The 24,830-nt window shown below is 45.4% G+C and overlaps 2 protein-coding genes across 5 annotated transcripts in view; one reads left to right on the plus strand and one right to left on the minus strand.

Moving 5' to 3' along the window:
• LOC135394869 (uncharacterized) overlaps positions 1-24,830 on the minus strand; it is a 287,749-nt gene that overhangs the window by 232,070 nt on the left and 30,849 nt on the right. For all 4 annotated transcript variants that reach the window (XR_010422975.1, XM_064625904.1, XM_064625903.1 and 1 more), the window contains exon 2: positions 17,393-17,457. Coding sequence is in view for 3 of the 4 variants with exons in the window: in XM_064625904.1 (XP_064481974.1) it covers positions 17,393-17,457 (65 nt within the window). In the remaining variant the exon portion in view is untranslated. The remainder of the gene's footprint in view (positions 1-17,392; positions 17,458-24,830) is intronic.
• Positions 4,681-24,830, plus strand: part of LOC135394868 (cholecystokinin receptor type A-like) — a 186,132-nt gene continuing 165,982 nt past the window's right edge. The window contains exon 1 of the mRNA XM_064625902.1: positions 4,681-5,146. The gene's annotated coding sequence lies outside the window, so the exon portion shown is untranslated. The remainder of the gene's footprint in view (positions 5,147-24,830) is intronic.

Consider the following 24,830-nt stretch of genomic DNA (forward strand, 5'->3'; position numbering starts at 1 on the left):
AATGCTTGCTGTCAGCGCGGAACGCGGGCGGCGATGGGCGAACGGTATGTACGAACCGCAACTCGCCGTGAAAATAAAAAGATTAAACTACTTCTCTGGAACTTTACCTCTGCTTGAAGGCGACCCTGCGGCTCAAGTTCTCGCACGACAGTCAACACGGCGGAGCCTCGCAGCAGTGAGCGAGGGCACGGTTGCTTTGATGACTGACAGTCTGCCTTCGAACGCGGGTGCATGTACTTCATAGCGCAGAACTGAGAGAACTGAAAGGATGGCGGCTAGTTGGTGACCGTTGATAGTGCAGAATATACCCCGAGCTTCAGGAACACCGAATACCGGAGAATGACAAGACGATACGAAGGGCTCAAATGGCGGCATGTACTGTACAAATAATGCAGAAGTTCTCTCTTTCGCAGATGCTAGAGCATTACAACCTTTTTTTTTTTTTTTTCATGCCATTCCCACAGATCAATCGCCAATCGTTCGTGCCGATATCATACTCTCCCGTCTAGACTATACTAATAAAATCACGCGTCTTCACTGTAACACAAACGCGTTCACGAAGTGATTCTTTTGTTCCGCCATAATCATTTGGAATGACCTCCCAGAACACATAACCATTACTAACGACCACCAGTCATTTCTGAACATCGTACGCCCGTCGAACTGATTTTTTTTACAGATTACTTGTATTGAGTATGATGGAAATATATGTTCTGAGGCTGGAACACAGAAGAAAGGACAAACACACAAACCCTCAAGTGCCTAAGAACAATGAATGAAGAAAGAAGGCAGTCACTGAAAAGTGCACGAGTCCTGCAGCTCGCTAACCTTTTCAGTGACTTCCTTCTTTCTTCATGTATAGAGTATGTTCGTGTTGCTCAATGGTGTACTAACTCTTTTTGTATTGTGTCCTCTTTTCTTCCCTTTCTTTTCTTTTTTTATCCCCTCATTGCAAAATGTTCACTGTATTTTATTTGTATTTTATATGTTCGCTGTATTTGTTCCGCTGCAACTGTATACTGCAACTGCAACTCTCCCTTTTCTTTCTTTTTTCACCCCCGTGTAATGCACGTAAGGGCCCTTGGGGGTAAAATAAATAAATAAATGCATAGGTCTGTTTCTGTTACACAATTCCTCCACGTTATCCTGGCTTTTTCCATGACAGTCTCACCATAATCTCGTTACCAATTGCATGTGGGCAGTCAAAGTAGGCATTCTAAGAAAGTGTGTGCTTTTGGTCCGTCTTATTTATTGATTTATTTGCTCTCAGGGCCCGTGGGCATTACAGAGGGGAGCGAGTGTTCATATTAAATACGATACAAATTATTGACAAAAAGAGCAGTACGAAGCAACATAACAGAAGTATAGAAATTACGGAGTAGTCCCAGAAGAAGAAAACGACGACGACGACGAAGAACAGTCCCTGTTCGGAATATCGGTTCCTCTCGTCCTGAGGTACTTCCTTCCCAAGCAGCACAACATCTTGGCCTAGTATTGGTCTAGTATTGCCAATATTGGACCAATATTGGGACAAGATGTTGTGCTGCTTGAGTTACCGGTTCGATGAATTTTCTACCCTTCTAACAGAATAGTCACATAAAATTTCACGGATAACATGACATTAATTATTATTACATGACGTCGAATAGTGTAAAGGAGAGTTAACTGGAGGATGATCTTGCATGTTGGTGACATTTGTCTAACACGTCATTTGTTGCTGTTTTTGTCGCTTGCTGAACTTGCAGCGCATTGCTGTGCCTAAAGGTTTGCCCTATACAACAGCCCGTTTCCCCCATTGTTTTGAGCGTTTACAGTGCTACGGTGAAAGCGTGTTTACACTTTCCGACTTCAACGTGTGTCAACAATCACGAACAAAGTTTCCCTCGCTTACTTGTCCCCTTCGATCGAATGTTGCTAGTGGCGGCAGCCAGAAAAGGTGAAGGAAGTTGCCATTGCTTCTTCAGTCAGTCAATCAATCAGTCAATCATTCAACGTTTACTGACCACAGTGTGCATAAGGTTAGAGAAGCTTTATTAAAATACGTGACATTTATTGCTAGGTTCAAAGTGCCTGTAGGGTCAGTGTCGTTTATGTACTTGCCTTATCCCTAACACTTGTTTGTTTTAGAGATTTTAGAATCAAGAACCGAAGAGCCTGCTTTTTAACCTTATTTAAAGCGCCGCTACGGACTACAAAAACGGTTCTTTTTCTGGTATTATTCACGAAATATAAATACGAGCAGTGAACGATACGCGAGTCCACGAATTTCCGGAAGAACTCGCAAAACTTCATAGTTTTCGGATTCGTCAGCGAGAGATCCGGTCTCTGTCGCCTAGCAACAGCGCACGTCTCTGCTCTCCGCCGCACGTTGGAAGACTACCAACAGCTGTGGTGAGGAGGCGCGGAAATGGGCCTTCGAGCAGCACTATTGCCATATGCATGGCGGATTGAGTATTTAGGTTTTAATTATTTTGATTATTTATTTAATTGATTATTGATTAGAGAGACGATAAATTGATTTTTTGCTGCTTCCGCGTCACAAGAAATAATTATTGCAACGACTTAACATCACGCGATAACTTCTAACACTATTTCAGGCTGCTGTTGTTACGAGCACGCAAGTGCTTCGTATCAAACCAAATACTATTTTTAAGACCATCAGAGACGATAATAAGGCGTGGATCTGTCATGCTACCCTTTTTGTGTGTGTGCGTGACTGTATATATATATGCGTGCGTGCGTGCGTGCGTGCGCACAGTCGGATAGCCCTGTCTGCACTGGCGAAAGAAAGGAATATCACAGAAAACACGAGGACTCGCGCGATCCTTACGTTATCATATCATCGATACATGGATGAAAGGCAGCATACGGTTCAGTTCAATTCAATTCATTTTATTTCCATCATACGATGAGGGTGGCCCGACAAAAAGCAGCAAGGCTTTCCCTGTACAACTTCAAAGAGCACAACCATCATCCACACTAGCAGAAGCAATCCCGGAACATGGCATCGAACGAAGGCTATGAACCCGGAGCAAGTCAAAGAGAATTCGCCAGTACGGAAATTAATATTTAGTACGACTGACGCAGAACATGAACGCGCCATATGTAGAACAGGTATCTCTTTGTGTGTGGTATGTTCAAGTCGGCTGTGACCTCCAAGGTGATACAGGTATGTGTTACTTGTATATTTCATTTTATGTATTTTATTTTATTTTTTAATGTCACGAATCGTGACAGCCTGGAGATCGGGAGCGTTCATCGTGACTGACGATGAACGCTCCCGATCTCCAGGCTGTCGAATGTCTTGTCTGTCGGATATAACCATGGAGGTGACACGTTTACATTGCCGTAACCACTGTTTTAGTGCGCTGCCTTGCAGCTGCTTCGCTTGTGTTACGTTACGCTGTTTGCATGTGTTGAACTGCAAGACGTCACATCATACCTGTGCAATCTCCTCGATGCCATTGCGGTCGCCTCGCCAACGTGCTTACATAACATAACTAGGCGACCGACCTGCCACGGTACAGAAGAACTCCTGGTCTATTGGCCAGACCAGCAGGTATGTCGAGCATGTGCAGCATGCTCTAGTGAGGTTCATCCGCTTATGTTGTTTTGTTTGTCGGCTATGACAAGTAAACAATGCGGCCCATTAATGCCACTGAATGACGCTGTAAATGATCATATTGTCATCCCATCAATTTTAGAAGTTTTTTTTTTTTTTAGATCAGTCAATTTAGAAATTTTAGAAAGTTTAGAAGTTTTGATTAGAAGGAAACTGAAAAATTTGGAGATGTTAGTGCCGACGGTGGCGGGTCTGGCGGGTCCAAAACTTGCAGATTGGAAAAAAATTTGGAGACGATAAGGAACAAAAAAATAAAAATAAAAAATAAAAGAAACGAAAAAGAAAAAAAAAAAAAAGCGCTCTACAACTTGAACAGCAGCACATCCATTCAGACCAGCGGCATGGCCGAGTGGGCTAAGGCGTCCGCTCGTTGGTGGTAACCAAGGTCGTGCTGTAGACTGGGAGGTGGTGGGTTCGATTCCTACCGCCGGCTGTGCTGTCTGAGGTTTTCCCTGGGTTTTCCGAAGACTTTCCAGACGAATGTCGGCACAGTTCCCCCTGAAGTCGGCCCAGGACGCATACTAACCCCCCTGTCCCCCACTCCTTCCTGCTGTCCTCTCTCCGTCTGTCCACATCTGTACGCCGCTCATAGCCACAGTTGCTTCGCGGCGCTAACACGCAATAAAAAAAAAAAAAAAAAAAAAATCCATTCAGCTTGTTTCTGAAACAAAGTAACCCTTCTTCCGTTTTTGACATCCCTTCTTCACAACAGGCCTGCTCCCGTCATCAAACTTACAAGCTTTTCACATATCTCAACGACACAGTAACATGCGAGGCTACGAAAGCCAGCACACCCACACGCACGCAGCGAATTTTAGGAACCCCCACATCAACAGCATGACAGCTCGTATCCTTCCCCGCCGCCCCATCAGACAGATACCCCGGCGGCGGCGAAAACGATGAAATCTGACAACCGGACAACCACTTATCAGAATGCCTCATCTTATAGCGTCGGCGGCGGCAACGTAGTAAAAGAGAAAAAAAAAAAAAAAGCATCGCGCTGAGAAAGGCCACATGACCACGCGACGAACGACGGATAAAAAGAGCAGAAACAACGACGACGACGACGGCGGGCCGTGCCTCGAGCGCATGCGCGGTCAACAGTCGGAGAAGCGGTTCTTTCGGGACAGTGCGAAGCGAGGCACTTTCAGTCGCGCCGAAGGTGGCCGCTAAGTTGGTGCGCGCTCCGGGCAACCAGCGCTTGGATTTTCGCCAGGACGATTGAAACATCATGATTTTGTTTCTTCAAAAGTTGCTCGGAATATTTCGGATACTCCACCTGGAAGTTTGTTGACGCCAGCTTGTTCTTGTTGCTGTTGTCGTTTTTTCGTACTATAGTGAAGAAGGTTAAAGTGGTAAAGTGAAGACGGTTAAAGTGGTAAAGTGAAGACGGTTAAAGTGTTAAAGTGAAGACTGTTAAAGTGTTAAAGTGACAAAAAGAAAAAAGGCAAGGAGGAGGGGTGAAAAAAAAAGTTACCAGAAGAAAAGTGTTATCTGGATGCGCCTGTCGGACCGTGAGAAAATGTAAGTACCCTTGATGTGTGTGTGTGTGTGTGTGTGTGTGTGTGTGTGTGTGAAAAGTTATTTGTGGAAGAGAAGGGTAAGGATGGTGTCGAAGAAAAAGGAAAAAAAAAGTTTTTCTGTGTACTTATTTAGAAAATAAGTTGACTGACACAGGTTGTGCGGTCCAACCGGCACACCCGTGGAAGGTGTAACAACGCTTTCTTTTCGTCCGCTGGCAACCGGTTAATGACAGATAATGCTGCGCAGATGCCGGGGAGCAACTGGACGGCGAAACTTGCTTGCCGCACATTTTTTTATGCGCTTTTGTACTTTCGCATTGAGACACTTCATTCTCTCTTACCAAAGCAATGCTGACGTCATTATGTCCCTCAGTTCCATGTAGTTGAAGCAATTTTGCCCTGCTCAACAAAGGTGGTCAAGTACTAATGTTGATCGGTTTCGTCACCGTTTCACTTGAATTGAATCAGAAAGGTTTTGTCCCTGTTCGAATTGAACTGGAAACGTTTTCTCATGTTCTTTAGCTGGTTGACAAGTTGGTTTGTGCAGATGCGTCAGTATGCGTGGAGGAGGTAAACATTAGAGAGTTTTAGAAAAATATACCAATTTTACGATAACGTTTCTAAAACCACGAGAGGTCAATTGCGTGATTCCTTTGAAGTGGGAGACGTCACGTTGCTGATATCTGATTGGCTTACACCGATGCGGAATCCGGGGGGGGGGGGTGTGCTTACGATTTCTTAAATCGCCCTATTGCTTCCTACCCCGTTTATCGGGGCTTTTCAGTACACGCTAAAGAACTCCAGGTTGTCGAAGTTATCCGCAGTCTTGTAGCAGCATGTCGTGCAGCATGTGGTGCAGCTTGTCGCCACATAAAATGCAGGCCGACTCGCCTTGCGTGTGAACTTCACCGCATAGCACGCTCCTAGCCGTCACTTATGCTGTTCATAATTGTCCCCCCCCAAAAAAAAGGCGTACGCCTCCCGTTTTCAACAAATCAGGGCAGATAACGATATCATTCGAGATTATGGTTGGCTAGGAGCGTGCTATGCGGTGAAGTTCATTTTTAAGAGGGTACTTTCACAATTATATTCACCTGTATAGTTTCCAGGGCGACGAGAACAAAGACGCACAAACGGAACGGGAAATAAAATCAAGATTTAAGGCAGTAAAGATCACATTACGTTCGCAATAAAGACTGAAGTCCCGACAAGAGGTTAACTGCTTTCCTGGGAAATATTTTTAAGAGATTCTAAAACGAATTAATGGAATGCGACGCTGACAGTAAAAAGAAGCAAGAACCCGGGAAATGGGGGGGGGGGGAGAGGAGGGGAAACAAAATCGAAATTACGTTTAAGTGCTCGTCCGTCTGGAAACGAGGGCTCACGCTGAGAGTTGCGCAGTGTTTTTCATCGTCTCGAGAACGAATGGGCTTGATGTAGCGTATAAGTAAATTGCTTTAATTTAATCCGTTAGAGCCAGTAAATGCCGCTGAGGGATTTGACCACAGCGCCTATCTACGTTTCCAGAGCAAAGTGTAGCTCTGAACCCAAGCTGAGTTACGTGCACCCACGACAGTTGTGCTTTTGGTTTTATGCATTGTGTGATGTTTAAGTCAAGCAAGACGACTGTAGGAAAGTCGGTTCGCTATGACAAAATCTGATCACTTTTGCGTAGTTTGACTTAATGTTGAAGATTACACAAACAATGACGTGCATCATTTCGTGTGTGTGTGCATCAGTATGTTTTGTGTGTCCGAACCACGCAGTCTAAATTCCTCTGCAGTCCACCACACACATACTCGGAAACGACTAGCTTGGTTTGCTTTTAAATTCCACCGACAGAACACCGAGACTGTTACTGTTCATTAATGAATAATGCGAGTGAAATGAACGACCAGCATAAATGCGAGTCAGATATTAAATAGTGTTTCATAATACTGCAATCAGCTCAGGTGCTCAGTATGGAACGTTAAAGCAGGATTAAACGTTAAGCAGCGATCACAGACATAGCGCTTATGGCTGACATTAAAGGCATTCCATTTCCTTTATCTCGCACTGTGTTCATACGTTGGCATTGCGTTACTCAGGGGCCTGGCAACAACTGGCTTGCATTTTAGCTATACACATGAAAAGGACAATGCTCCCCTTCCACTCTTCTATTCACCAAACTATAATCGAAACAAACAAGTGTAACATATGCCTATAGCTGAAGAGAGGCAAGATCAGTGAAGGCAGTTTCATTGCGTAACAGCCTTTTTTTTCTGTTTTTTTTTTTTTTTTAGTATCACGTAGAGTTATAACAAAATGGGAAGCACTGACGTAAACACTGAAAGCGCCGCCGGTCAATCTGAATACAAAGACACCGTTCGTGAGCTGCCAACGCCTGCTGCTTCGAGACGTTTCCGCAACATTGGGAATTACGAAAGCTTAGTGACAAAAAGCCGTTGAAACTAGGGATTGCGAGTTGTGATTACAGGAGCCATTTCGGGCAACACAATGACTTTGTAAACTGGAAACGTGTTACGAGTTGTAGGCGTAAAAAGTAGAGCTTAGAGCAGTAGAGTTTTTCTTTCTGTCCTTGCATGTTCTGTGCCGGTATGACATGTTCGGTGGTAGCGGTTGTGGCAATAGCTGTTTAAATACAGAGGGGTAGGGTAAGCTGCTTAATGTCTCGAGAACGATTCAATGAGGTAAAGGGATGAAATTCTTGCGTAGCTATGCGTATGTGCGCAAACAAAATAACAAATACATGCACGGTCAGCTGAGTGCGATGCCGCAATGGGAGGTTTTGAATCACTGTGTTGTGTAAGCAAAGGTTACGGTAAAATCATATCGTACGACTGAAGTGGGGAACTGGTGTCAATTACTTTTTACCACGCAAGCCATCACGGAAAAAGTTTGCGGACGGGAGCTTCGGACGTTGAAAGCGTAGTGCCTCATCGTGTACGGTGCAATAAAACTCATTAGTTTTAGAGCATCGTACGCTATCGCTTCTGCGTATACGCGAGGGATAGCGTTGGTGGTTTCGCGCACGCGCAAAACATAAAGAGAGCCACCACGCTATCCACTGCGTACGACAAGACGATAGGCTACGATGCACTAAAACTGACTATTGTGTAGCTCGTGAACACGGTTTATTTGTTCTGTGTTTTTCACAGGCAGTTTACTCGTAATGGTCATTGACACGTGGCTCTTCTACGGTGACACAATTTTCTCTGTGTGTTATTGTGGCTTAAGAGATATTCGACAGCGGTAACGCATGGCACCCCATTCCCACGGCAGGGTACTCCGACGCACATCACGGTAATCTTACCACCGAAACCATTAACGAACACTGGTTTGTGATCTTGCAAGCTCTAGTTTTTTTGTTTTGTTTTTCTTCTTCATTTCGTCCTATTTTTGTTCTGTATTGCACAGCCACACGACAACCTCTCCATTGTTCTGTGAAATACTTAGCTAATACGTTTGATTCTCATGTCACTCAAAATGAAATGAACTTCACCGCATAGCACGCTCCTAACCAACCATCTTCTTGAACGATATCGTTATCCGCCCTGATTTGTTAAAAACGGGAGGCGTACGCCTTTTTTGTGACACCTATGCTGTTCACAATTGTCGCAAAAAAAAAAAAAAAAGGGGGGGGTCCGCCTCCAGTTTTCAACAGGCTGGGGGCTTAATCGCTTCATCGTCGTTACGGTCGTTACAAGCTAAGGAGTGGCGGGAAATTCAAAAAGGTGGGCACGTGACACATTGCGCGTGACGTATACCACGGCCCTCACATATCGCGCGAAGAGCGCTGTGCACGTGTTTTATCACGTGCCCACCTTTTTAAAGGACAACGGAAACGAAATTTGTCCATTGCAAAAAGGGGACCGAACAAGGTGTAAATATTATGTAAAGTTATGGTGCCACTAGTATTTTGCAAGTACGCTGTGCGGATGGCCATATTTCTGACGATTACGAGAGCGCTGGGCCGCCCACCCGACACGATCGCCTATGAAGCGCGCCAAGCATTGCGGGAAAATCTGAGGAGCGCGTGACGTCAAATATCTCTCGCGCTCCATGAGCGGCTGCCCGCCACAAACACGGCGAATTCTGAATAGCGCCTGAAGATGTTTGATTCGGAGCTCTCGTGGAAGTCTGAAGACAATATATCATATGAGAGATGGGTTCGTACATGCTTCTTCGTCTCTGTTCTTTCCCCGTAGCAGGAATTAGACGTACGCCGAAACACCAAATGAAATGAAGCGAAATGAAAGTCAGGAACTCCAACAGGAGAGCCAACGTGCGTCACTTCCGTGGTCTGCTACGGCGGCGCGGCGACGCTCACCAGGGGCTAGGATTGCTCCACGGCCGAATTTTATATCGCGATTGTGGCGGCGTTTCAACTAATATACGCAAATCCAAGTCGAATTCCGGATTGTTTTGGTACACATCGCAATATGAGGCAAATAGCTTTGCAGCCTATTTTCGTTTCCGTCGTCCTTTAAATTTCCCGCCCGCCTTTTTGTATTTCCAGCCACTCGTTAGCTTGTAACGACTGTAACGACGATGAAGCGATTAAGCCCCCAGGGCGGATAACGATAGCATTCGATATGGTGATTGGCTAGGAGCGTGCTATGCGGTGAAGGTCCTTTTTAAGAGTGTAGGTGGTGGACATCACGGTGAAACACCCCATGTCATCGTCACACTCTGAAAACAGAACTTCACCGCATAGCACGCTGTGCGCCAACCACAGCCAAGAATGATAGGGTTATCGCCTCTGATTCGAAGAGAGAGGGTGTGTACGCCTTTTTGTGGCAATTTTCGTATATCTAAATTGCCACAAAAAGACGTACGCCCACCTCTCTCTTCGAATCCGAAGCGAAAACCATACCATTCGTGGCAGTGGTTGGCGCACAGAGTGCTATGCGGTGAAGTTTCATGTTTTTAGTCCACGTATTGTTGCTGTTGTCTAGTTTCCCCCGTCGTGGTTTGCCCTTTCTGCAGCGAGTCTTTAAATATGGCTTCCTTCTCAAATACTTTCAGCCCTGTTCAGGATCTATGGGTTCTAACCTATAGATTCTTCTGACCCTATAGCGATCCGAGTTGTGACGCTCCGGCATATTTTTTGCGCAGGGTTTCTCTTACGAATCATGTACTTAACCACAGGTGGCACGCCTCCTATTTCGTCATTAAGAGCCCCCCCCCCCCCCCCCCCAATATTATTCAGCACGGTTTACATCCGAACACAAGCCCAGCATATGTTGATTTCATCACTAGCTCGAGCATAAGCGTTGGCGTTACGTTATGGGCATTGCCTACATAATCAAAGCGACAGCTTCAGAGCCAACGCACAGAAAGTCGTAAACAAAAGGGAGAAGGAGAGAAAACTGCCAGACTGCGGCACGGATGCCACTCTCATGTTTGTAGCCTACAAAACAAAATAAATTATCCTTTCACGCAAGGCTAGCCGTTCCCACACCGATGTTCCGCAGTGTTGAACACCAGATTTCTTCTTCGCGCTAAATGCGCACTTAACGCAACAGAAGCAAACGAAAGGCTGTATATACGACAGAACCAGAACACACGCCACTGTGTGTGTCCAAGCTTTTTGTTTGCTTACCGATGTTTCCGTAGTGCAAGAATACACGTCGAAAAAGCGATCATTACGCGTGAGGGCCGTTGAAAATAAAAATAATAATAAAAGGAGTGAAACACACGTATCCGGTATCCGTATGCAAGAGAGCGACATTCCGATGCAGTGTTCAACGTGGAATGAATAGCAAAGCGGCAATTTTTCGGATCTATGCGATGATACACGGCAGGTTTGGGAACTGTCATATCGATCTGCACTATTTATAGATATAATGTATCTGCGCCTGAAAGTGGCGGAAGTGCAGTGAACGGTACGAAACGTGACAACGTGACGAGAGAGAGAGAAAAGGTGAGAGAGCAACGTAACGGCGTAATTTTTGTGACTTGTATAGGGAATCTCTTCTCGCGGATACGGTTTATTTCTTTTTATTTGTTGTCAACCGTCGATTAACCATCGGTTAACCGTCGATTTATGAACCGTTAAAGGGCCACCAATTTGCAAAGATTTTCTTCTCGAAGAATGAAACATGCCGTTACCTTAACACCAACTCGAAAGGAACGAATGCATCCGTGTTTTTATTGATTTATGACATCCCACAATTTACGCTTTTCCTCTTGAGAAATTTCCACACTTGAGTGCCCCTTTAACGTACCAGAGAGGTTTTATTTTTTTAAATATTTTTTTATCAGCACCTATACTATAACTTGCGGGCGTTATCTTACACTCTTAGGAATGAACTTCACCGCATAGCACGCTCCTAGTCAACCACCATCTCGAATGATATCGTTATCTGCCCTGATTTGTTGAAAACGCCTTTTTTTGTGACAATTATGAACAGCATAAGTGTCACAAAAAAGGCGTACGCCTCCCGCTTACAACAAATCAGGGCAGATAACGATATCATTCGAGATAGTGGTTGGCTAGGAGCGTGCTATGCGGTGAAGTTCATTTCTAAGAGTGTATATTGTTAAAAACGGGAGGCGTACGCCGTTTTCGTGACACTTACGCTCTTCATAATTGTCACACAAAACAGGCGTACGCCTCCAGTTTTCAACAAATCAGAGCAGACAACGACATCATTCGAGATGATGGTTGGCTAGAAGCGTGCTATGCGGTGAAGTTCATTTTTAAGACTGCAGTGAGAGGGCAGGAGTCTAACTGATTTAGAGACTCTCTACCCGTGGTTCTGAAAGGCTGGTAGTGCGGACAGTCGAGAAGGATGTGTTCTAAATTTTCCGAGATCACCGCAGCGACGCCATCTTGGGGAGTCAACTTGTCGCAAGAGGTAACGCCACTGAGCCGTAAAAGCTTCACTGAGTCGCATCCGGTGAATTAATTAGTCTGTAATTACATTTTACGGAGTTGAAAAACGGCACCGCTTCCCAAAACGGCTCGCACTAAACAATGACGCCGCTTGCGTTTTATAGGAATGAAATGGCATGCATACCAAATTGCATAAGTAGTGCAATGACAGTGAGGAATGTGCTGTCACTCGCGCCCTGCAAAAGCACGCCCCAGCTGTGGCGTTCCAACAGATTCTAACCAGATGCGTTTTGTGGCCCTCTCTGTTTTCCTGTCCCCACAGTCGCTTATGCGTGATTTCGCATGCCCAACTATTCGTGGTTCGAACAACATGGTTCGAGGACCTTTTAAGGCTCAGCTGTCGTTTTGCCTGTTTATGACCAGGGCTTCAACATTTCACAAAAATATTTGTAAGCTGCAGGTGTCACACGAGGAAATACATGGGGACTGCACAATAGTGATCCATTCACAACCGTGATTGATCACTCGTGAACAGTAAAGATCATAGGATAGAAAGGAAGGTGGATCAATACAACACAGGGCGCAGTTCAATTCATGCATTTCTGGTTCCTGCTGCTGATTCCTATTGCAATGAGTGCTGACACCTGTGGTTTCGACGCTATCTAGTTCTGATTCTGGAAAAGTGGAATTTGCACTCACAGCTCCACGAGAATAAGAAAAATATGCAAAACCACGGGTTTTCAATGACTGTGGGAAAATTCCAAAGTTTTCCAAACCCTGAAAATGGCGGTTTCAAATTCCAGAGTATTCAAGGGTCTGAAGGACCTGTGGGAACCATGTTATACACGCATCAGGTGCCTCCTTACCATAACGCCTTTTCGCTATACTATACTCATTTCTGTTGTGGAGCCTTTATTCCTGATGGCTAGTAAATATATATCCTCGATAAAAATTATATAAATGTATACCCCCCCCCCCCCCCCGCATAATAAAGCCACAGTTCGTTAGCTGCGTCATACCCATTAGATAGTTGCTAAGCTACAACCAATTAGCGCTTTATGGTGGCCTTTACACGTGCGTCTTATGAGGCGATATTGTTGTCAGGGAGATGAGATTTTTTTTCTGGCTCCAACCCAGGCCAATCATTTCTTAACGGTTCGCTTGACGGTTCGCTTGACAACCCCACGGTCTTAATAACGGTGTGACATATTAATACATAGAGGTGACACAGGACGTTAAATAATACTCGCCTAACGAGTATGATAGGAATGTGTAAGAAGTGACAAGCCCCCCCCCCCCCCTCTGTCCCTCACTCCTTCCTGCTCTCCTCTCTCCATCCGTCCATATCTGTACGCGGCCTATAGCCACAGCTGCGTCGCGGCGCTAAGACGGAATAAAAAACAAAAAAAGAAGCGACAAAAATTTACGCCCGTTACCATTTTTTTACATCAGCGGCTCAGCATGAAAAGCAAAAAGTCGACTGGAAACGTAACACACATTAAGAGACTATATTGACTAACATAAAATATTGGTAAAAAAAATTAAGAAAACGGACCTCGACAATCTATTACAGTGCCATAAATTTGTCCATTGGGCTGTGGTGAAGTCTTTGCCTGTAACATTATTCCGTTATAGAGGAGGTGGTGCACCATCTAGGATTACCGCGTGACGACGATCCTGCTGCTCCACGGTATATAGTCGTTAATCTATTGATGACGAATCACCTGTTATATCGTATATTCGTCGAAAATAGAGCTTCACATGCGTGGGTCACGCAACTTCATGGAAAAATCAGACGGTGTACCTTTATTCCCAGGCTTCGTGTTGGGAATAAGCTCATCAATAACGGTCTTAGAAATATTAGCAAGTCCGAGCCATCTACATCAATCACATATAGGCCAGCATGCACGGCAGTAACGTCGATAAAGTTGAACGGCGTGCACGTTATGCACGAGTACCTTCCAGACAAAACAGACAGGATACCGCACAACGGACGAAGACTGTACGACAAACACAGTGTTTTGTGTTTCTCATTTTTGTTTCAGTGTCTCGGCACGCTCTCCTGAACATAAGTGCAGCTAAGTACGTGTAGGTTTTTCACAACTGCTTACGCGCATGCGCTGTGGCGCCGATGACCCTGGGTGCGCCGGACAAGGTAACCTCCACATTCATAGATGGCGCTGGGTAGGGACGATAGGATTGGGGACCAGTGGGGACACCGCGCGAACACGTCGGCACCACTCCAAGACCGTTTTTGGTCCTTTACCGTGTATTCACACGAGCGACATCCTCACGGAATATTCTAGTAGAAGAAAATGCGAAAACACTGCTCACAGAGCCGAAGTTCCGACCCGTGTTATGTTGAACATTCACACGGTGCGGAATATCGAGAGTGGCGAACTGCGCATTTAGCAGACGACACTTAGCAGACAACACCGTCAGCGTGTTTTCCTGTCGTCTGCTACGGAATATGTTGTGGCTGTGTAGCACGATATTCCCCACGGTTAGCAGTGTACTTGAAGACACGACGTTGAGCGCTCGGGCTCACGTGACAGCAGAAAGCTATGACGCTTTTCGCATCTTCCACTTCTGGGGGAATGTCGCTCGTGTGAATACACTGTTATGCTACCCATGTGGGTTCGTTTTGGCGCGCGCTGAAGGTGGTTCGCTGTACAGCCGCTAGGATACCACGCGAATGTGAAACAGGTCCATTATTAAAAGCGCTCACACTGCTGTTTAAGTCGCGTTTCCATTGTTCGCTACTGACGGATGCATTGTTGCATTTGTACGTGAGGAAAAGGGCATGCAACATTGTAGCGTTGCGGCTCCTCGGTAATGAAGTTTCAAGGTAGCACTATCATGAAGTCTCGCAAGCATTGCCCTCGCGTAGTGAGTTGCGCACCTACTGAGCGCACCTGTTGCGGGGTAAATTAAGCGTAAGTAATCATGCTACCATTCTGTTGTCTGCTTTCGTGCCCGTGATACTTTCTTTCCATTGTGTTGTCAATGACGTACAATATACCGTAATATTTTTCTTTCCTTACCATTATTATCGTTATCACTCTTTGAAATGAAATTGTTTGTCACTCGTAGAGGTGAAACTCGTCCAGTGAAACCTGGTCATAACGAACTTAATGTGACGGGGAGCAAATTCGATGTAAGCGGCAATTCGGTAAAAACGGAAGCGCTACAAAAAGAGTGACAGTGGCCTCGGAAGAGTGCGGAAACACCGCGTGAGACTTAAAACAGGCATTCGAGCAAACAAACAAACATACCGTGTTGATGAGCATCGTATTGGCCTATTAAATCAAGTATTAGACCTACCGTAGTACCTGCTGTACGGGCTCGCAGTTCGAAATAATAGCGGTCGGCTGGCAGCACACTTCGTATAATCCGGTTCGAAACGCACGCATTTTGGCCGGGACGGACAGCGTGAGATTTCGATTTGAGGGACAGTTCGAGAGAAGCGAGTTCGTTATAACGAGAGTGTATTGTATACCGGTGAAACACACAACCCGCAGGATTTCTCGAGAGAATATTTCTTACACATTGTGATAAATGTCACGCCAGATGTTGACAAGAATACGTGGCGAAGTTTTTTTTTTTTTTTTTTGTTGTTCTTATGGAGTCCCGATCGGTTTCTGTCAAGTCTAAAGGATGCGAAAAAGGCGTTCCTATAGAGAACAGCAGCTTATTATGCCACTGACCTGGCCAAACGGGATTTTGCGTTGGTGTTAGTTATAAGAGGCGCATGAAGGAGAGCCAGTGCATAAAAAAAATACACATATATAAACTGTCAGACAGGTGTCATAAAGGTACTGGCGTCGTTAGAGTACAGTCCTGCATACAGCCTAGCAGCTGTTGCGCGTCACTATAACGTATTAGGTATGATTTCCGGACTTTATACAGTTTTACGCGTTCTTTAGCTCCCACTATGTCCTGCAATGTAAGCTTCGAGTTACAAGTAATCTCTGTCGTAACCAGTTGAAACATGGCGCCTTATTACGGACACAGCGGGCATTTCAGACTTCAGAGTTGCTTCGGAATTACACCGTTCTCTGTAACGTACCACCATGCTCTGCCAGCTCATGCATTCATCACAGAGGATCTCTGAGCTCTAATACCCGAGCGTTCGCATACTGCGCAAAAGGTGGTGGTGGTGGTGGTGGTGGTGGTGGTGGTGATGGTGGTGATGGTGAAAGGGCAAAAGAGCAGGGCCATTCCACATGAAGCGATCCAATCGCGTGGGTGGACCACCACGGGTCTTGTTCAATGTTTTTTTTTTCTTTTTACTGGTTGACACCGTAGAGAAACCCCCCCCCAACCCCCACAAAATATTTTCGCCGAATTTGGAGGCATTTTCGAGTAAGCTATAGCGCCAAACACCTGGGGTTCAACTAAAAGTAATTTGCCTGTGAAGTCTTCCGCTGGGAAAACGGCGAAAGGTATTTTCAGTCTGTAAACGCCAGAGTGGTTGTAAAAGATTTCCCTTTAATTCTATATGAAGAAACGCTCATGCTGAAGTGTCTTTCGTACTGTACTGTAGGCTTAGAGATCCTCGTTTTTGTAGTATGTTAGCTTTTTTTTTTTTTCTGAGTCACTTCTGCACATAGGGGCATCAAATTCGGTAGACGTGGAGCTGGTCCTTTGGTGCACGTGTGTAAAAAATATTTCTGAGGATATAAAAGAAAAGCGAAAAGGGAATGGTGAATTATGCATAATTTCATAAATTAGCCGTAGTGCTAGCTGAAAAAATCGATGTAACTAAAGCTGTACGACCATTCTGTCAACGCTAAAACGATGGTGAATGTCATTCATTGCCGATGCTGAAGCTAACTAAAACTGATATAGCCACGAGGTTTCTTTCCATATGGATTATAATCTCATGATGCAATGTGATGCATTCTCCCCCCTTTTTTTTCTTTCGTTTGTATTTATTTTTCTTTTTTTTTGCAAGTAACTTGCAAATTTAATCGCAGCAAACCACATCATGCACTGAAGTATGCATTAAGTAACTTGCGTTATTGACTAACCCTTTCTAGCTGATGATGGTGGTGGTGGTGGTGGTGGTGTGTTCTTTCTTTCTCTGTGTACGTTTTCTTTGTCCCTTGTGTGTGAATTTTTTCCTGTTTTTAACAAGCTCTATGTAGGTGCACTGGGGTAGCCAGCACAACTTTGTGGCAACTTAAGTCCCAATTTTTTGAAATTTTCATTATCATCATCATCATCATTGTATTACTGAATGCGCTTTTCGTTCACCGATAGTTTCACTGAAGTGTGACCTGTAAACAAGACCGTTAACCTGCAAGCAGCCTTCGTGACAGCTGCGAAAAATCATTAGCATGCGTTAAACCACTGTCCATTACGTCACAAGGCTATGCCCAACGTGATCGACAAAGCACTTACCGTGTAGAATGGCTTTTCCAAAGGAGCCCCGCCAAGTACATGACAGCCTGTGATTGGGCAGATTCCTTGCAAAAGAAAACAAAACGAGGTCAGTATGAAACGGCTTCAAATGTGCCGCACTGCACTTCACTTAATGGCAAATTGGTGTGATCGAAGTTCATCTCGCGAATATCTCTTTCCACTCTCATGAGGATGGGAAATTGCCCCGAAACTGCTCAGTTTCATGACCAGTCCGACACGGGAACGTGATTGGCTGTCTCGGTTCGCTTCGGCAGATGCAGTAAAATAGAAAGACGCAGTGGCGCAGAAGTGCCTACAGAAGTGCTATTGTGTTGACAGCTCGTTTTGGCACTTCAGATAGTAACATGAAACGGAAATGTACAACGCCTGCAGATGACAACATATTCATTCAGATACATTTATGACGCACTATTCTAGGATAGTGGAAGTACAAGCTTTCTCTTTGCAGGAAACGAACGTCCAGGACATTGAGTGTTTCTTGCAGGTATTGACGACCACGAGAAAGTCTTCGCCCAGAATCTAGTGAAACATTGTGTTTGGAAGTGGCTGCATGAGCGAGCCATAATGCAGAGAAGAATGTCTCTAGTTTAGATAAATATGCGGCATTTTATAGTGCACCCATGTTGTTATTTTTGTTTGTTTGTTTGTTTGTTTGTTTTCAAAGTACTTTGGTGCACATCGTTTCTTTTACCAAAAATAAACTAAAACTAATGTGACTCTCCAGGCGAATGTCGGCATAGTTCCCCCTGAAGTCGGCCCAGGACGCTTACTAACCCCTCTGTCCCCCACTTCTTCCTGCTGTCCTCTCTCCATCTGTCCACGTCTGTACGCCGGTCATAGCCACAGTTGCTTCGCGGCGCTAACACTGAATTTACAACAACAACAAAAACTAATGTCCGTTTGTGTTATTCAGAAATTCATAGAAAGCGGAATTTGCAAGCGACATTCGAATTTCTTCATTGTGACAGTGCGTATGATATTAATAACGACAAACAGTAAGTGACGTGTTACAGGATAGCAGAGGTCGTCCACTGACCCACCTTTGACTATCACTGGACAAACATTTGTCCAGTTCCATTTGTCAATTTGTTCAATTTGCCGCATCAGTTTTAAAGTGTCACAAAAAAAAAACTTTTTTCTTCGCATGCGATTTCTCTCAAATTAAGCAAATAAGACTAATGAACGATTAAACGTCACGCAAACCGTGGAAGTTCCTAAGCAAAACACCCTTCACTATGGCACGTGAACATTTTTTAACGCTAGCACGTATCGACCAATCGTCGCCGACATTGCCCGTGAAGACACATTAGAAAACAACAAGAACCCACGCAGGGCCAAAGTATGTCTGCTGCGAGGGCGTTTCTTCCAGAAGCCTTCTTTCTTGCCGACTCACAACGAAGAGCAGACACACGCCAGAAGAGGGGATGGTTCAATGACATTCGTTCCACAGATGTCACGCAATGACTGAGCATCTTGTGTATCCTCTGCTGCCATTAAGCGTAGGAGCGGCGGCCTTGAATGTAACCCCTTTCTTCGACATGCCACGTGCAAATGTCGTTCACCTCAGCAGACATTGATGTTTACTTGTATTGCGCACGCCCAAGGTTCTTGTCAAACCCACACATTTATTTCTTATATTTTTTTCATTAAAGAGTATGGGAGTGCTTGACAGCGCCTGGTAATATTACACTCTCTTCACTCTTTTTCATTTTCCCTTGCTCTCTTTTTGTTAAATGGCCGGCGTTGTCCCTGCGTGTATGATTACGCACTGTCTGAAAGTATCTTGCGCCTTAAATGATGTGGAATAATGCGCACCATCCGTCAAAAGATCTTTAATTGTCTAGAAAAGCGGTAATGAGGTTTAATGGTGCATAGAATTTCATCTCCGGTGGCTGTTTGCGTGGCGCCGATCCTCTGTCGGGTAACGCTTTGCCGTCGTAGGTTTCATCGCGAATATGGGTTCCGTGGAACGTCAACGCACATATTTATCCGTTGCATTTATTCCAGTCCGCTAAATGTGATGTTTCCAGGGCGTAAATCTGAGGATGCGAACCGTACTGAGAGTCAACGAAGACTTGAAGCGTATCGCGAGGTTGCGTTGTAACCAAAAAGGTCGCCGTCCAGCCGGACTGGACGGACAACGAAGGGAGGAGGTACGCAATGCAAGAGAGATGTAATGAGGGTGTGGGACTGTAAAAGGCCGAATGAATAGGTCATGGTGGATGGCAATACAGCTGCGCTGCTTAATGGCCCGCAGTGGCTCTAGAAGCTTGAACACCAAACAAATACTATTCGTGGCGATGAGAGAGGAAAACTTGGACGAAGCAGTGCAAGACCGGAAAAAAAACGAAGGATGTGTTTGTGATGCAATGTTCCACGACCACAGTACGTTTTTCCGCAAGAAATACGGGCGCAGCACATCTACAGAACGCACCGCAGAGGTTTGTTCTTCTCATCACCACGTGCAACTACAAAGTGAACTTTCCTCCCTTCGTACGGCTTGCGTCACACGGTCACGAGTTCATACGCCACGATGCGACGAATGAGATGAACGCAAGTGGGAGACGTGCCCAACATCGGATACGGCGATAACAATCACAGGGGTGACACAAACCCGCCATTGCTGTAACTACCCTCAATCGGGTGCTTTTGGCAAAACTGCCATCTTTGTCCTGGTCGCACGTCATAGAAAACGTCATTTTGAGGTCATGTGACTTTGTTTACATGTCGTTTTGCCGCTTACCGACATATTTTCGCCGTCATAACACCAAGAGGTTACCGTATTTTGCCAACGTAAACTATGCGGTGCTTCTTCCGCAACATGGTAGCCCATTTCACCTTAGTTTAAGTACATCGCATCGACTCGGTAAGTCTTAACGCGCGGTCGTCATCACATCTTTGGAAGTTGTCAACAATACGAGGCTTTATGCGTAAAACTGCGCGTTTTATTGCGAGATCGTCGGATAAAAATAATTACCGTGATCGAAAAACATCCAAAACGTCGTCCAGAAACAACAACCGCATTGTTTACAAACGGTTTGGCCGCCGATCACGGGCGCCGCCATCTTTAAGGTCACGTGTGCCTTGGCGTTTGCTGGGACGTGCGCCCAGGACCTGTCCAGGATGCATTGCGTTCGCCCAGCACGCGTTCGTCTACGGAGCAATACATTGGATGCCACCCCTGTGATAACAATGACAACGGGTCAGCGGCTTAATGCCGGTGACACTACCGCTTCCGGGTGAAAACTGAAAGCACTGAGAAGCGAGAAACCTGATCTGATCTGCAGCTCGCAGAAGGTTTCAGGTGTCCGTTTGTGCTGCAACTTGTTTGTAAACTGGATGGAACGTACAATGAAGCAGCGTAGATAAAGCAGCTTTTCCTTTTCAATAACATTCTAGGAAAGAAATCCACAGGCTCGGATTTCACTCCAAAAAGTGTTGACAACGTACAGGCTCTATTCCTCTTGTAGCGTCAGAAGTAAGCTGATATAAACAAGCATAAAAGTTGAAAGAACATGGAAAGCAGAAGGCAGTTCGACATATGCTAGAGGGATTCAAATGAAGACTAAGAATTTGAATATGAGTCGTCCTGCAAATGAATTTGTACTAACTGCATGCTATACATGTGGGTGAAACTGCGCATGTGTCTAACTTTCAACACAACTCCCCCTTTCCCGCCATATTAATGCAGTCGCACCTACTGCGCTCTAAAGCTATGCCCTGTGAGAAAGGTATTTTGGACGCGCGCGGGCAAGCAATCATACACCGCATTCTTGACTACACCCTTTCTTGAAACTGCGTGCCTCCAAGGTGTTCTTTGCGAACTGCAAAATATCAAAATCTTATGGTGCTATGTCGGGGAAACAACCACAATGTATGTGAGACATTCAATGCAGTGACAGTGGATGGTTGTGACCGTCGCCCGATTCCGAAGTAACTCGCGAAGTAACTCCAAGTGCATTACAAATTATTTGCAAAAGTTACAGTTACAATACGTAATAATGAAAGCAATCTTGCAAGTGATTGATTAGCAGAAAAGAAAATGACAAGTGTCGGTCCACAAGGGGAAAATCACAAACAAAAGGAAAAACACTGCAAACTTCCTAAAATTTCCTTACTAAATTCCTTACCTCATTAAATTTTAGGAAGTCTCCAGTGTTTTTCTTTTTGTTAGTGAATGATTACTAAAAGGAAGTACTTACAGGAATTGGTTTACTTGTAATTAATTACCGCGCAACAACAACAACAACAACAACAAATAAGTTAATGATAATGAATGGGGAAATTCGCCACTTAAGGTGCGGCCCACTACCCCAAGGCACAATGGCAATTACCGCGCAGGTCTGCCCATAAGCCATTGAAACCGGCAGGACGCTAACGTTTACTGTGTATTCACACGAGCGACATCCTTACGGAACATTCTATTGGAAGAGAAGGCAAAAACACTGCTCACAGAGACGAAGTTCCATCCCGTGTTATGTTGAGCATGCACACGGTGCGGAATACCGGGAGTGGCGTAGCAGACGACACTTAGCAGACGACGCCGTCAGCGTCTTTCCTGTCGTCTGCTACGGAATATCTTCTGGCTGTGTCGCATGATATTCCCCACGGTTAGCAGACCACGTGAACACTGGACGTTGAGCGCTCGCACTCAGAAAGCTAGGACGTTTTTCGCGTCTTACGCCTCTGCGGAGAATGTCGCTCCTGTGCATGCACGGTTCGTGGATGAGACAATTAAGCATAGAAGGACAAACACAACTGCACAAGCGTCACAACGTCTACTCGAATACTTCAATCAATACTTCAATGTGCGCATCTCTGACCGGCAATCAGAGGGTGTAGGTTCGAATCCTACTGCTGGTGCCTTCTCTTCAACTGCCGCCATTCAACTGATAGATGCTGACATTCTTTATTTTCACCCGTCTCTCCATCAACATGTTCCTGAACTTCAACTACAGCCATCAACTACAGCCCTGAACTACTACCGGTCGACCCTCTGGTTGTCACGACCCCGTCCGCGACTCGCTGTTGTTGCTCGTTTCATAGAACGGAAGATATAACCCATTATCGTTCATCATGTACTATATCCACACCGCTATTGTCCAAACAGAGCCCAGCCAAGCCAAGCCAAGCGATCAACCAACCAGGGATATGAGGATTATATCGCTAATGCTCCGTATCACTTATTCGCCTATCCGCTCTCACTAACACTCTGGATCTGTCTCGTTGCTCGACACATTTTCTTTTTTTTTATGCTTCGGTCAACTTTCCGCAACTTTCAAAGTTACGAGGTAATTACGTAGCGTGAAGTCATTAATCGCTAAAATTAGCCGGTGCTCGTACGAAAGGCAGTTGCGCGCTATAAATGCATTTCGGATGTTGCAGACGTTATATCAACCTTGCCTTTTTTTCGGAATGTTCCTAATGGATCTAGTTTGCTTTCAGTTAGAAGAGAGTTTATGAAATGATTAGCTTTGCAAATGGTGGTACTGATAGTATTTTAGTGCGCTAGTAACACTCCACAGCAGGGAAGTTTCGCTCTAGAAACGTTTTTATTTCTTGTACCAGCGATTAGGGTAATGCACACGTGCTCGCATAAAGAAAGCATCCACAATGCCTCCCCTCACTCCTTCGTCACGTGGACATACACAGTCTCAACGTCCTCTGCTTCAGCCAATCGCCGTAGACGATTTCAAACACAGGCTTCCTGTGGCTATACCAGTGGCTGCTCATGCAGCCCACGGCGGCTTGTCTCAGCAGCGGCGGCCGCCGAAATCACGGTCGTGATTGGAGGACTCTTACGGAGATGCAATATCATTTATCATTGCATATATCATTTATGCAATAGATTTATCTATTCGATAGCATGATCCCTTAGTAATTTCCCGCCACAATTTTCGGCCCAATTGCACGCTTAGTTCCTTCGAAAATTAAAATTTAAAAATTACGGGCAACACTGTGTCGAAGTGGTCATCAACTGCGCATTGCTCGTCATGTACGGCGGAAACCTACATTGCATGCGGACAACACTGGGTCGGAAACGAAAGAAGTTGGCTCCGTGTCGGCTACGTAGCCATCAGGACCGTCGGGAACATGGATCACTGTTGATTGACGAATCTGGATTATTTGCCCCCAGACGTCGCCCCGAGCCATTTTACCAGAATTTTGTTGGCAAATTAAAAATATTAAGCGTTCGCTGTCATATTTGTAACTTTTTCGCGCTGGGTTTACATGCAACAAGCTGTTAAACAACGCCGTTAACATAATCTGATTGTCTACTTGTTGATTTCTGTTTTATTCCATGTGAGCGCCGCGAAGCAACCGTTGCTATGAGCGGCGTACAGATGTGGACAGATGGAGAGAGGACAGCAGGAAGGAGTGGGGGACAGGGGGGATTAGTGTGCGTCCTTGGCCGACTTCAGGGGGAAGTGTCCCAACGTTCGTCTGGAAAGTCTTCTGAAAACCCAGGGAAAACCTGATATAGCACAGCCGGTGGTAGGATTCGAACCCAACACCTCCCAGTCTTCAGTACGTCTTTGGCTACCACCAATGATGAGCGGGACCCCTTAACCTGCTCGGCCATGCCGCTGGTTTCTTGCCTACTGCTTCACGGTACCTTTAATAACTACGTCACGTCATTTAAGTGATCAGGCTTTCTTCATCCAGGTGGCGCTGGCCACCGTGCACGCGCCATTTTCTGACGTTACATGCCCATCTATCCAGGAAACTAACTCATCTCAACATCTATCCAGGAGAAACTAACATTTTAACGGCCATGCAGACAATCGTAAAACCGAAACCGGAAAGGTAGCGATGACGTCACATAGACGCCCCCCAAATTTATACAAAGCACCCTTGCTTGTCATTTCGCTGACGCCGCTGAACAGCACATGTCCCGGATCAAAGCGGAAGTGTGCTTGCTGTCGTGATGCATAGGTCTGATCCTCCACTTCTACGACAAGGGCGCTTATATTGCTTTCGAAAGACCGAAATTACACGTCATATTCGTTTTATGATCGTCTCATGCGCGCACATCCAACCTCCGAACCACATGTTTATGTCCCGTCTCTTTCAAATTCAGTCCGGGCGATTCTGACCGAATAAATCTTCCTCTATGCTCCCTTACTATTTGCGAGCAGCCATGTAAGATGGGCATTCTTTTGTGATATGCTGCGGACATCCGGAAGATTTAGTGAGAAAATGGTTCGATCCCTATGCAGAATATTCTCGTCCATTATGCCGAAGACCATATCATTTCTGTCCTCCTGAACAGCACGAAGAATGTCGGCACACACGCGATCGTTTTGGTTTTTACGATCATAGCATTCATTGCATCCAAAGCCCATTCGAAAAGAGTGATCGACTTTCGTCGGACAAAGGAAGCTCCAGGAGCACGACCTTGCTCCGTGATTCCTTA

The sequence above is a fragment of the Ornithodoros turicata genome, chromosome 5 (assembly GCF_037126465.1).
Source record: "Ornithodoros turicata isolate Travis chromosome 5, ASM3712646v1, whole genome shotgun sequence".
Classification (NCBI taxonomy): Eukaryota; Metazoa; Arthropoda; class Arachnida; order Ixodida; family Argasidae; genus Ornithodoros; species Ornithodoros turicata.